This window comes from Emiliania huxleyi (assembly GCF_000372725.1).
Source record: "Emiliania huxleyi CCMP1516 unplaced genomic scaffold EMIHUscaffold_421, whole genome shotgun sequence".
Classification (NCBI taxonomy): Eukaryota; Haptophyta; order Isochrysidales; family Noelaerhabdaceae; genus Emiliania; species Emiliania huxleyi.
Genome location: NW_005198821.1, coordinates 7,203 through 20,436, shown reverse-complemented (window position 1 = coordinate 20,436; position 13,234 = coordinate 7,203). Strand labels below are relative to the sequence as shown.

Genomic DNA, 13,234 nt, shown 5'->3' with positions numbered 1-13,234 from the left:
GGGGGGGGGCCCCAAAAAAAAAAAATTCGCGGCGGGCCGGAGGGGAAAAAAATCGGTCCTTGGGGCAGCCCTTGTTTTGTTCAGGGCGCCCTCCACAATGCCTGGAAAGGCAGCCCCCGGGGGAAAAGGGGGACTTCCTCATTGAGGTGGTGGGAAAATTTCACGGGGCCCCCCCCCCTCCAAAGGGGGTTTTATTGCCCCCCCCCCCCCCCCCCCGCCGCCGCCGGACCCCGCACACCCCTCCCCTTTGGACCTCGCAGAAAAACCGCATCATCACACGGCCGACCAAGGACGCGCAACGGATGCGGAGCGACGTGATGTCTTGGAACGCTGGCGTCGAAGGTGATGGCGCAAACAGCGAGGACGACGAGGAGGAGGAAGACGAGGGAGCCGGCAGCGCGCAGGAGATCGCAGAGTGATCAGCGTCCCCGTCGTCATCCCTCTCTGTCACGCGATATTATGGGGGGTGCCATCGCGCGCATGACGATGGAGAAGCGAAACGCAGAGCTTCGCAGGACCCCTGCCACTGATGTGTGGAGGGAGGAGGGGAAGTCCCCCCCTCATTCGCCGTCGCCAGAAAGTAACTGAGGACGATGGAATCACAGTGGCTGCGTAGACTGCCTTGTACACATTCCCTCTGTATTTGGTTTTTTGATCCCCCCATTTATGATTAAATGCCATTTTTTGGGAAAATATAATTATTCAATATGCCATATTGGTGTCCCGGTGTGCATACTCTGAGTATTGCTATTTTGGCTCGCGAGAGGGCTCCTGGACGCCTCCAGAGTACTCTCAACCCCGGTCACGCCTCCGAATAGCTCAGCTCGAGGCTCGCGCCGTCGGAGAGCCGCTCGACCAGCGCTGCAAACTTGCCGTACAGCGGCGACGCGTCGATGACGGAGCGCTCCGCGGCGCCGAGTTTGTCGGCGTCCGGTGCGATCCACATGCCGCTGATCTCGCCGCCCTCGGCCGCGTACAGCACGACCAGCTCCTGGCTGCGCGGCGCGGTCACGCCCATCGACCCGTCGAGCGCGAGTCCTGTAGGAAGGCTCCGAGAAGGCTCGGGCAGTGCAGCCGCCACGCCCAGCCATCCCGTGCAGGGCGGGGCCTGGCCGCGGCGTGACGAGCGACTCGTGCGCCTCGAAGTCGAGCGAGTAGGAGGGGAGGCCTCCGCCGGGCGCCTATTCATTGGTACGACTGGCCCAGTACTCCTTGTTCGATCATTCGAGGAGAAGAGGCCTTCCCCCCGGCCGCCTGCCAGCAATAGCGCCTTCGCCACCCTCCGCGCAGGCCGACGCCAGACTCGCGGAACACCGTCCCGTACCTGGGAGTACGAGTACACCGCAGTCCAGGGTGCGAACACGGTGTGTCGTACACTGTACAACGGCTACGAATGCAGCGTGGATGCAGCGGCCAAACGGTGTAGCCGAGTGCACGCCTTCTCAGGCGCCAGCCGGAGCACAGGGGACGCGTTTCCGGCATCTGGGTGCCCGGGCGCCGCTTCTTGAGCGCCTCAAAGTCCGGCAGGACCGGCCGGCCGTCCACCGTCCGCACGCTCGCCTCCTCCGAGAAGCACCTGCAGGCCAGGCTCCGACAAGGCTCGGGGACGGCTCCTCGGGCCGTGCCGCACCCTCGCCCCCCTCCAGAGCGCACTCGCTGAAGCGGCGCAGCTTGCGCTCGAGCGCAGGCAGCCGCAGATCGTTGCCGTGCACGTCCCGCTGCAGCATCGATGACACCGGCTCGTTGTACACGCCCATGGCCTTGTCTGCCAGCGCCGCCGCGCCGAGCGAGAGCACGTCCTCGTCCTCACTGTCGCTCGCCTCGCGCGCCCGCTTCATCGCCTCGTCCATCGAAGCGGCCGCGCTCCGCACCGTCTCCTCCGACGCACCGGCCGAGGAGGACTCGCTCCGCTTCTTGAACTTGGCCGCGCGGTTGTACGCCGACGCTGGCTTGTGGTGCCTCTCGCTCTGCTGCTCGGCATCACGCGCTGAAGCCGAGTCGGCCAGCGCCGCGCGGTCGACGCCATCCGAGTAGCCGTTAATGGCACGTATGGCGCCACTCGCCCGACCCTGCAGGTAGGCCTCGTACTGCTCGTCCTCCGCGGTCTTCTCCTCCTGCGGCAGCTCTTCGCCGGGCTTAATCACGACCAATTCGCCGTGCTCGTCGCGAAGAAAGGTCGCGCGGTCCGACTTGGCCGCCGGCTCCGGCTCCCGCCGTTTGTCGGGGCCGTCGAGGAAGGCCAGGTGCGCGGGCCGCTTTCCATCGCCGCGGCCTCTGCCCGCACTCATGGCGAACAGAGACACACACCGAGAAAAAGAATTCCCGGCCTTACAGGCGACGGCTAAAACCACACTCCTCTCCTTAAAACCCCTGTGTGGTGGCGGCGTGCCGTCCTCCCATTCCTCCCTTGGTTTCTCTGTTGGCTTTGTCTTCGTTAAAAAGACTACTTGCGTCCCCAAGTGCAATCGCTTCTCTATGGACTATGCCCTTTCGGGCAGCTGTCTGGGGAGCACGCATGACCAAACAACGACCTTGCCTTCCGCGGCCTCGTCGAGGACCTATTGTTCACACGTATTCGACTTGGCCTGTATAGCGGCAACAGCTGCGGGCCACGGGATTCCGGCGCGAGCCTCGACGCTGAGCCGGCCGTGCTCGTTGGCCATCGATAGTGCAAGGCGGGGCGCGAGCGCGCCTGAGAGGAACAACATACGTTTCCGCCCAGCGCATGGCGACCACACAGCAGGCAGATGGGCGCGGTCTTTCAGCGTGCGTCACGCGAAGGCAGCCCAGCTCACAAGCCGAATGCATGCACCTGAGAGGATACAATCGGCTCGTGTGTGCAGGCTGCAAGCGGTGCTGATGTATGCGTCCGCACCTCGCAACAACGACGAGTTCGGTGCAAGCCTGCCCGTCGCTTGCCGCAGTCAGCAATGCCCGAGCGCGGGAGCCAGCGACGCGCTTCGGTGAGTGCACAGCCAGCATGGGGTGGAAATGCCCGCCCGCCACTTGCAAACCGACCTGTGGGAGAGAGGGTGGGGTCGGCCAAGGGGGCTGAGTAGGGGTCTACGATCTCACAGCACTCCGCGAGCGCCTCGTAGGGCTGCGCGACCATGACTGGGTGCGGCCGGAAAGAAGCAGCCACCTCAGTCTCGTCCTCGAAGCTGCCGCCGAGGCCCAGAGCGTCTCTCGGCTGGATGGCAGCTGTCGGGGGCGGCAGCGGCTGGTTTGCCACCCAGTCGCTCATCTCCTGGTTCCTGGTACGGAGCGGCAAGCAGCCGTCTCCAGAGGGCGGCACGATCGCGGGAGACGGAACAATCGCGGTCGAAGGCCTCCCGAATGTCCCGAGGAAGCTCGCCTGGCTGGTTGAGGTCATCGGCGCAACCAGTTGTTCGGGGCTGGCATACGGGGTCCAAGAGCTGACCGGGCGAACCAACTCCGACGGCCGGTGGTTGGGATGTGCCGAGAAGTCGTCCGCCGTCGTGCTGCCTCCGAGCCTACCAAATTCTATTGCGATTGTCAGGAGGCAGTGAAGTAAAGGTACAAGAATGCGCCTCGCCTGTGCGTTTCCGGTGACCGAGCCAGCGGCGACCAGATCTTGGCTTCACGTCCGCGGCGTCTCGCCGCCGCGGCGTCGCCTATGCTCAAGCATAAACAGCATGGCAATGTAGTGGCTAACGGCACCCAAATAACGGTGGGAGGATCCCTCTGTCCAGGTCATCGTTGGTGTGCTTTCGCCACTTTGCCAATGGAGAGGGTGGCTGCTTTGCTGGGCTTGCAGGGTTCGAGTCATTGCCAGTGCCGTGCAAGGGACTGCCGGCGACCGCCACTAGCATTGCTCGCGCCAGCGGACGCGGCGACGAAAAGGGCATCAAGCCCCAGCCCTGTTCGTTTCGCTTCTGGTGTGGGCCCAGAAAAAATCACGCTCTATGTTTCTGCCGGGACGAAGGAGAAGAACCCCCCCCCCTCCCCCTGGCGCAGCGTTTTTCAGTGTTTGTAGCTCTTACGTACATTCCCGTAGGAGGACTCTACTGACAGGGTTTGCGATGAGGAGCGACACGAAAGGGTTTCTCGGAGGTTAGTGCACCACCGCCGAAGCGCAAGCGCTTTTTCGAAATTTTCATACTCTCGCTATACGAAGTACCGAGGACGCACGCAGACGATGAAGACTGATGCCGGACCCGAGAGCAAAGCAGGCTCTGCGGCGACGGGTGACGCGTCGTCGTTGAGCAGAGGTGACAGCTGCAGTGCATGCTGTCGTTGGTTGGCCACCGCAGCCGTGCTTCTGCTGGTCTGGTGTCCTTACTGGGTGGTGCCTCTCTTCTGCGAGGAGCAGTTGCACCTCCGCCTCTTTGGTCTTGCGGACGCCGGACACGCCGATGGCCACAGCAGGGATTACGAGCACGGCTCTCATCACCGCCGACTCGGCGGGGGAGGAGGAAGCGTTCTCTGTCCAGCAGATGGCGGATCAGCGGATCGCGCGTGGATCTCGTCTGATCTGCCTTTCTATCTTGGCGTTGCCCACACTCTCTTTGGTGGATGGGTCATGGGCCGCGTGGCAGACGCGGCCCGTCTGCCTCCCGTCCTCGGCTTCATTGTCGCTGGCTTCTGCTCAAGACCCATCACCGACTCCATCACTGCGTCCGCCGCACCCTACATACAGACGCTCGCTTTCCTCGTCGTCCTTGTCCGCGCCGGTCTTGAAATCGAGCTCACTGACCTGAATCGCGTCACGGTGCCGCTCGGCCTGCTGCCGGTGCTTGCAGATGGATCAGCAATCATGGCGACTGCGATGTACTCGCTCGGCTTCTCGCTCACCGAAGCCGGGGCGCTCGCCTTCATCCTCGCGTCCCTGGGTGACGGGCTTGTGATCCCGCTCATGCTCGAGCTCAAGCCACTCAGGCTGGGCCCGATGCCGCGCCTCATGTTCACCGCAGCACCGCTCGAGGCTTGCACGGCGCTCTTTACCTTTGGCGTCTTTGAAGGCTTCGCAGCCGCCGGCGCGAACGACCAGCCGGCGTGGTCCGTCATCTTGCTCGGCGTCGTCGTCAAATTTGTCGCGACGCTCGTCGTTGCGCTGGGTCTCGCTGGAGCCTTTGTCTTTCTCGTCGAGGAGAGGCCCCGCTTCACGGTTTGTGGCCAACCCTTCTTCACGGGGCAGCCACAGGAGGAGCTTCTATTCGTGTGTGCCGCCGCACTTCTCGCCTACGGCCTCGCTGATGACGAGTTTATCGTAATGTCCAACGGTTACGGCGGATCACTCCTGCACAAGGACCTCGCAGTCGTGGGGGTGGCCGTGTTCTACGCTGCCCTTCGCCCGTCCAGCGTCCACAGCCTCGAGCACATGTTCGCCTCAATTTGGACGTTTGGCGCCCTCTTCCTATTCATCCATCTCGGCGCGCGCATTGAGCTCGGCTCGTTTCTGCGCCTGCCGTCTGTTTTGCCGCTGCTGCTTGCAGGGTTGGCTGCCCGCGCTGTCGCCTATGCAGCCGTGCTGCTCGCGACCCTGCCCTCGCGCTTGCAGCACGACCGTCACGCCTGCCACAACCTCGTCTACGAGTGGGGATTCGCCCTCGTCGCCTCCCTCCCCCGGGCCACCATCCAAGGTGCCCTCGCAGCCATCCCGGCAAACATGGGCCTCTTCAGCCACGAGAAAAATGAGTTTATGCGCGAGGCGGGCGTGCTGTGCATCGCGATCATGGCGCCCGCTGGGGTCGTGCTCCAGAAGGTACTCGCGGAGCCGCTGCTGCGCAGGTGCAGGTACGACGAGGACGAGGCCAACGAGGACCCGCAGGCGTATGTTCCAAATGTGAGCCGCCGCGTCTCGCAAGAGTACGGGCGGCCGAAGCGCTTCGAGAAGGAGTGGGAGCACGCAGCGCGGCAGGAGATGCCAGCACTCGAGGTGTCGGCGAGCACGATCCACCGCATCCACAGGGATGGCGAGGCCGCAGATCCGATCCGCCGCCGCCCAGTGATACACCGCCAGCACGTCTTTGCGCAGACCGCGCCCGTGCTCGACGAGGGGGGTTCGCCATCGGGCCGGGGCGACGTACCGGCCCTCCGTGGAGAGCTTCTTCGGACGGTATCCGAGGGTGCCTACTCGGAGGGTCGTCACGATGACTTTGGCGACATGTTTCTCATCGACCGGAGAAACCGGCCGGCGATGAGGCAGCCCCTCAAAACGGTGTCCGGGCCTCCAGCGCTGTGACCCCCCCCCCCCCCCGGGGGGGGGGCGGGTCGTGCAGGGGGCGCGTCTTTTCTCACAAATGCATTAATCGTAAAAAACCTCTCTGCAGACGAAAAACTCGCTTAGCACATTGCTTGCCGCATCCTTCAGTTCTTGTTTAGCCCGCCAAAGGCGTAGTCTGCCTCCAAGAACTTGTCGTACAGCTCGACCAGCTTCGCCTCGGGCTGCCTTGTGGCCCGGAAGCACTCCCGCGAAAGGGCCAGGTCCAGCCAGCGACGCGTGCGTGGGTGCCGCGCGAGCGCATCGATCTGCTTGTAGTGCCTCAGCGAAAAGTCGAGGCGCTCGAAGAAGGGGAGCGCGTTTGCGTCAGCGAGCGTGAAGGCGTCGCCGAGCAGGTACGGCCCGACGAGGCGCGCCTCGTAGACGTCGAGCGCCGCGTCAAGGGCGGCCCGCTTCGCCTCCTCGGACGGCGCGTCCTTATTCATCAGCAGCGTGAAGTGCGCCACCGCCAGCTGCGAGTCGCAATGCTCGTTCCAGAGGCGGATGCGCGCCCTCGCCGCCGGGTCGGCCGGCAAGAGTGGGCCGCCCTCTTGCCGCTCGGCGAGGTACTCGTTGATCAGCAGCGACTCGAAGAGCGTGACGCCCGTCTCCGCGTCGCGCAGCGCCGGCACCTTGCCGCGCGGGTTGACCTCGCGCTCGTACCGCGCCCTCTCCTGCGGTAATGTAGCAAGGAAGGGCGTGGTGACCCGGCGTGGGGCAAGGGCAAAGGCTGTCCCCCGCGTCTCCACGTCCCAAGGCGGGAGCCCCACGGCATTGGGAGAGCAGAGGCCCTCTCCTCCTCGCTGCCGCGCAAGTTGACGGCGCGGCGAGAGTACGACGCGCCGAGCTCTTCAAGCACGATCCAGCACCTGAGTCCTCGTACCGGCGCTCACTGACGGCTTGAGAAGGGTCGGTGCGAGGAGAGCGGGATCGGGCACCGCTGCGCGAAGGGACACATGTCCAGCGTGTAAAAGTCGAGCATGTTTGCGCCCTCCTCGGGGAGGACGTACTTGCGGATCGCCGCCGCCACGCCGTCGTCGCTGTTGCTCGGCACGACCACGTCGGCGGCGGCGAGGGCGGCGGGCTGCGCGTTTGCAGGCGCGGCGCCGATCCCCACTATCCGGAGCATGCTGAGGTCGTTCTCGGCGTCGCCAACCGCGAGCGCGTCTTCCGGCGCCACGCCCAGCGAGGAGAGCAGCTTGAGCACTCCGCTGCCCTTGTCGACGCCAGGAGGGAGCACCTCGCACCACCGGTCTCCGTGGTGCAGTATCGTCGCGCCGAGCCCCTCGAGCCGCGCGCGAAGCTCGCAGACGGTCGCATCCATGCTCGCCCACCCGTCCTCGCCGGGCAGCGTCCAGATCACAAACTTGAGCACTCCTCTCGCCTCGAGCCCGTCTAGGCTCGGCAGCAGCACCGCGTCCGGCTCGCCCGCCCGCTCGATCAGCGAAGTGATGGCCGACGGCGAGCCGTCCGGAGAGAGCTCGACGTACCGAATGGCGTGGGGCGCGCCGGGCTCCCAGCGCGTGGCGGCGAGGACGCAGAGCCGGGCCGCGCTGTCGCCGCCGGCGCAGCCTCCAAGCGTGTACTCGCGCACCGCAGCCACGATCTCGTCGGGCAGCTGCGACTCCCAGATCGGCGAGCCGCTTCCGTCGACGACCAGCGCTCCGTTGCCAAAAACGCACGCGCCGATGCCGGGGACCTGCTCCTTGAGCGCATCGAACCACGGGCCGGGGATGCGCCCCGTAGCGAGGCTCACGTGCACGCCGCTCTCCACACACTCTGTCAGAGCGCGACGGTTGCCGTCCGAGAGGTCGCGGCCCGCAAATGAGAAGAGAGTGCCGTCTACGTCTGTCACGACGATGGATTTGCGCGGAGAGATAGCCGCGAGCGAGACGGTGAACAGAGAGAGAGACATCGCCGATGGGGACCAGGCGTGTTCTCGAGGTTCTCGAGGTGGATATCCTTTGGCCGCGTTGGGTAGCGAGGATTGGTGTGACGCGATCCACGAAGGCGTGGTTTCTGACGGCCGACCGTCAGTGCACCAGGCGTCTGCGTGGGCGGAATTTTCTTTTCCTCTGCAAGGGGCCCCTCCAATCTCCTGCCCCACCGCTTGGTAGCAGGTAGCATCGAGGGGTGGCCTTGTCTCCCACGTCGATGCGGGCGTAGGGGTTGAGTTGAGTAGTGCGTCATCTTGAGGAACGCTAGACTCGACTCCCTCTCGGAGATCGACGCCGCCCGACCGCCGGAGATCACCGGAGATCACCCGAGATCACCGGAGATCACCGGAGGTCTCGATGTCGCGGCGACGACGATCTCGACGGGGCCCTGGCGTGGTTGGGCGTTGTGCCTCCCCACGCCCTGGGACAGACAACACATGCCAGGGCCGACAGACACATCACGACACACATGAACAGAACACGCTGCGTGAAAGCGGGGGAGTGAGACTAGTCGTCTCCTCAAGTCGTCTCTCCAATGAGACCCATGAACAAAGAGAGCCGATCCAACTCGTTGAAGATACATCTCGTGAAGCTGGCGTCGCTTCAACCGTGGACAGGGCCGATCCTCACAGCTCAGGCTGAGCTGGAGATCCAAGGAGCCGCCTGCTCCTGCCCGCCTCCGCCCAACCGACTATGCGGTGACGACGACAGCGGAAACTCGGCGCGAGCCGAGCCCGCGACCACGGAGGGAGATGCTATAGAGAGAGTGAACACTGGTAGCGTGTTTTGATCGGAATCAGCTCTGAGCCATGAACATCGCCAGGAAGAGGGCGGGTGGGGGGCGATTGAATCATGGCGCGAGGCGCGCTGGCTCCATGGCAGCACGTTGAAGCAAAGCAGGTGGGGACGAGGACGCGCGTAAGGACGCGTCGCCATCTCTGCTGTGAATAGAGGGAGAGTGCTGCAGCGTTGGAACCGTAGCTCGGCGCCTCGCCCTCAGCAGAGCGGGCGAGAAAAGCTGAAGCTGTTCGCGCCACCTCTGCAAGGGGCCCCTCCAATCTCCTGCCCCACCGCTTGGTAGCAGGTAGCATCGAGGGGTGGCCTTGTCTCCCACGTCGATGCGGGCGTAGGGGTTGAGTTGAGTAGTGCGTCATCTTGAGGAACGCTAGACTCGACTCCCTCTCGGAGATCGACGCCGCCCGACCGCCGGAGATCACCGGAGATCACCCGAGATCACCGGAGATCACCGGAGGTCTCGATGTCGCGGCGACGAGGATCTCGACGGGGCCCTGGCGTGGTTGGGCGTTGTGCCTCCCCACGCCCTGGGACAGACAACACATGCCAGGGCCGACAGACACATCACGACACACATGAACAGAACACGCTGCGTGAAAGCGGGGGAGTGAGACTAGTCGTCTCCTCAAGTCGTCTCTCCAATGAGACCCATGAACAAAGAGAGCCGATCCAACTCGTTGAAGATACATCTCGTGAAGCTGGCGTCGCTTCAACCGTGGACAGGGCCGATCCTCACAGCTCAGGCTGAGCTGGAGATCCAAGGAGCCGCCTGCTCCTGCCCGCCTCCGCCCAACCGACTATGCGGTGACGACGACAGCGGAAACTCGGCGCGAGCCGAGCCCGCGACCACGGAGGGAGATGCTATAGAGAGAGTGAACACTGGTAGCGTGTTTTGATCGGAATCAGCTCTGAGCCATGAACATCGCCAGGAAGAGGGCGGGTGGGGGGCGATTGAATCATGGCGCGAGGCGCGCTGGCTCCATGGCAGCACGTTGAAGCAAAGCAGGTGGGGACGAGGACGCGCGTAAGGACGCGTCGCCATCTCTGCTGTGAATAGAGGGAGAGTGCTGCAGCGTTGGAACCGTAGCTCGGCGCCTCGCCCTCAGCAGAGCGGGCGAGAAAAGCTGAAGCTGTTCGCGCCACCTCTGCAAGGGGCCCCTCCAATCTCCTGCCCCACCGCTTGGTAGCAGGTAGCATCGAGGGGTGGCCTTGTCTCCCACGTCGATGCGGGCGTAGGGGTTGAGTTGAGTAGTGCGTCATCTTGAGGAACGCTAGACTCGACTCCCTCTCGGAGATCGACGCCGCCCGACCGCCGGAGATCACCGGAGATCACCCGAGATCACCGGAGATCACCGGAGGTCTCGATGTCGCGGCGACGACGATCTCGACGGGGCCCTGGCGTGGTTGGGCGTTGTGCCTCCCCACGTCTCGGACTTCGACGGCTTGACGGCGTGGTCGAGCCCGGTACGGCACAGCACAGCGCCCCCACGCGAGAACCGTAGTCAATCAGTCGACGAGCGGCCCGCGTAGAACGACGCCGACAGTGCATCTGGTGTCGGCAGCTGCGAGGCCTCCCCGGCCGGCGCTGCGCCTGCGTGAGCCGCTCTCGCGAGGCTTGAGTATGTAGAGCTAGTCGAGGTATCCTATGGCGAGGCGACAGCACATCCAGCTGCCCGCCCGCCACGCCGCCGACGAGGCGGCGCACGAGTCGACGCTCTTCTCGATGAAGAGCTAGTCGAGATATACTCTGGCGGGACGACAGCAGTTCAAGCAGACGCTCAGCAGCACCGTCGCTCCCCGAAGGGACCCTGACAGTACCTTAGACGGCGGCGGCGCTGCCGGCGCGCCACACGCCTCGCTAAAGTCTAGATGGCGTGATGACCGAGATCGCGATCTCGTCTCAGCGCCCTTCTGGCTGGAATACGACGCGAGCCGACTCAGTCGGGAGGCGCCGCATTCGAATGCCGCGGGCAGCGCAGGCCTTTAGCCGCAGCTGCGGTACGATCGCTCCCTGCGGGGACCCTGACAGTACCCTTCGAACCGTCGCTCCCCGGAGGGACCCTGACAGTACGGCACCGCCGCTCCCTGAAGGGACCCTGACAGTACCCTTCGAACCGTCGCTCCCCGAGGGGGACCCTGACAGTAGGGCACCGTCGCTCCCCGAGGGGACCCCGACAGTACCCTTGCGCTTCAGCCGTCGCTCCCCGTAGGGACCCTGACGGTCGGGCGCCGCCGCTCCCCGAGGGGGACCCTGACAGCGCCCTTCGAACCGTCGCTCCCCAGGGGGACCCTGACATTAGGGCACCGTCGCTCCCTGAAGGGACCCTGACAGTACCCTTGCGCTTCAGCCGTCGCTCCCCGTAGGGACCCTGACGGTCGGGCGCCGTCGCTCCCCGAGGGGGACCCTGACAGCGCCCTCCGAATTCCGTCCATCTTAGGGTGGACAACGCCCTCCGAATTCCGTCCATCTTAGGGTGGACAACGCCCTCCGAGTTCCGTCCATCTTAGGGTGGACAACGCCCTCGTACTTCTGGTTTCTACGGCAGCCAGTCACCGAGGCGCGGCGGCCGGAATACCACGCCGTCCGACCTCGTCGGGAGGCGCAGGACCCGGACGCCGCGAGCAGTGTCGCCCGACCCGGAGCGACACTGCGGCACCGTCGCCCGACCCGGAGCGACAGTGCCCTTCTGGACAGTACCCTTCAACCGTCGCGTCGCCTTCCACGCATTGCTGGCAGAGCCCGTAAATGTAAAATCCCCTTCAAGCGCAGGCCCTGTCTGAAGCCGCTGCTGACGCACAGCCGGGGGCACAATCAGACCTTGGGCGCTGGCCGTCGATGGGCCTTGGTGGGTTGCCTAGCAATGCGAGAAAAGACTCTGCAACGAAGAACAATGACCAACTGCGCAGCTCACCGCCGCGGACACCGCGTTCATACCGCATTGCGAGCGTTGAACTGGCGGCTGACGACTGGCACGGAGTGAGTCCACAGTCGAGTCGAATGTCGTACGACCGAACGGCCATCCGTTGGGTGGGCTGACCCCAATCTTGAACGATACGCTCACAAATCACTGCCCGCCAGCACAAGTTCGGTATCAGCAGTTGAGTCGCATCCAGTGGATCGGCAGAGTCAGGGCGGGTTCTGCACCCAGGACCTCGCCCGTTACCCGCGTCACCACTAGACGCTCATCTCATCCTGCTCAATGATACGCTGAACAGCAAACTGTCCACCCCGACCACAAACACAGTCCATCGGGCTGGTCCATGTGGTGGCGGCGCCTTGCGGTGTGCACGAGATGCGGATCCGCGTGGAGACTGCGCGCCGTCCACCAGCCGCTGAATGGCTGTACGGGCTGTTCGAGCCGACAGAACAACGACAACTGAATGCGGAAATGAATGCTCTCGGCGCCAATGCTCTGATCTGTGTAGCGCCTGCGCGTGCCGCCCTGCGCAGCGGCCCATGGGCCTTTGCGATCCAAAGCGCTCCGGCCATGGCGATTGAATCATGGCGCGAGGCGCGCTGGCTCCATGGCAGCACGTTGAAGCAAAGCAGGTGGGGACGAGGACGCGCGTAAGGACGCGTCGCCATCTCTGCTGTGAATAGAGGGAGAGTGCTGCAGCGTTGGAACCGTAGCTCGGCGCCTCGCCCTCAGCAGAGCGGGCGAGAAAAGCTGAAGCTGTTCGCGCCACGCACTGGATGAGGGTCGATTCCGCATGGTACGGGACCCTGCACGTGGCTTGTGATCTGTGATCTGTGAGGGTGGTCCGCCCGCAGGAGAATTTTGTACACGGTATACCGTGCCTGTGCCGGGTTGTGCATACTTGCGGCTTCTCTGAATGTCTCCTCAGCCCCGCTGCGCCGCCGCCCTCCCCTCATGGTGCGGCGGCGCTCCGGTCCGCTCGCGCTTCGCCGCGCGAGCGGCGCGCAGCGCGGCGATCTCCTCCTCGGTGCGCACGACGGGTGGCGCTCGCGCGCGGCGGTGCTTCTTGCCGCTGCGCGCGCCGCTCGCCTGCGCGCCGTCGGATGGGATGTTGGACAGCTCGGTCGCCTCGCCCAGCACGGGCGCCTCGCCCTCCTCCCCGCCCCGCGCCAGCGCGGCGAGCTCCGCGCCCTCGGCCAGCCGCGTGAGCGCCGCCACCGCGCCCGCATCGCTGCTCGCCTCCCAGAGCGCCGCCGCCACCCTCTCGTGCACGCTCGGGTCTCCGTGCGCGAGGAACCGCTCGAGCGGCGCCGTGCCCTCCGGCGCGGGGGGCAGCCTCGTCTGCATGAGCGGGGCCTATT

At 64.8% G+C, this 13,234-nt stretch overlaps 4 protein-coding genes across 4 annotated transcripts; 1 reads left to right on the top strand and 3 right to left on the bottom strand.

The window, feature by feature from the left end:
• Nucleotides 1–690: 690 nt before the first annotated feature.
• On the bottom strand, nt 691–2,288 carry EMIHUDRAFT_470333 (hypothetical protein; the record flags this gene model as incomplete). The annotated part of the gene is made up of 3 exons (XM_005769461.1): nt 691–1,038; nt 1,109–1,576; nt 1,654–2,288. The coding sequence occupies 2 exons, from the start codon at nt 2,286–2,288 to the stop codon at nt 1,186–1,188; spliced, it is 1,026 nt and encodes a 341-aa protein (XP_005769518.1). The 3' UTR covers nt 691–1,038; nt 1,109–1,185.
• Nucleotides 2,289–4,543: 2,255 nt separating this feature from the next.
• EMIHUDRAFT_244446 (hypothetical protein) lies at nt 4,544–6,205 on the top strand (the record flags this gene model as incomplete). The annotated part of the gene is made up of 1 exon (XM_005769460.1): nt 4,544–6,205. One exon carries the CDS (start codon nt 4,544–4,546, stop codon nt 6,203–6,205), a length of 1,662 nt encoding a protein of 553 aa, XP_005769517.1.
• Nucleotides 6,206–6,330: 125 nt separating this feature from the next.
• EMIHUDRAFT_244445 (hypothetical protein) lies at nt 6,331–8,138 on the bottom strand (the record flags this gene model as incomplete). The annotated part of the gene is made up of 3 exons (XM_005769459.1): nt 6,331–6,892; nt 6,973–7,092; nt 7,162–8,138. The coding sequence occupies 3 exons, from the start codon at nt 8,136–8,138 to the stop codon at nt 6,331–6,333; spliced, it is 1,659 nt and encodes a 552-aa protein (XP_005769516.1).
• A 4,659-nt stretch (nt 8,139–12,797) lies between these two features.
• EMIHUDRAFT_244443 (hypothetical protein) lies at nt 12,798–13,220 on the bottom strand (the record flags this gene model as incomplete). The annotated part of the gene is made up of 1 exon (XM_005769458.1): nt 12,798–13,220. The coding sequence occupies one exon, from the start codon at nt 13,218–13,220 to the stop codon at nt 12,798–12,800; it is 423 nt and encodes a 140-aa protein (XP_005769515.1).
• Nucleotides 13,221–13,234: the final 14 nt, after the last annotated feature.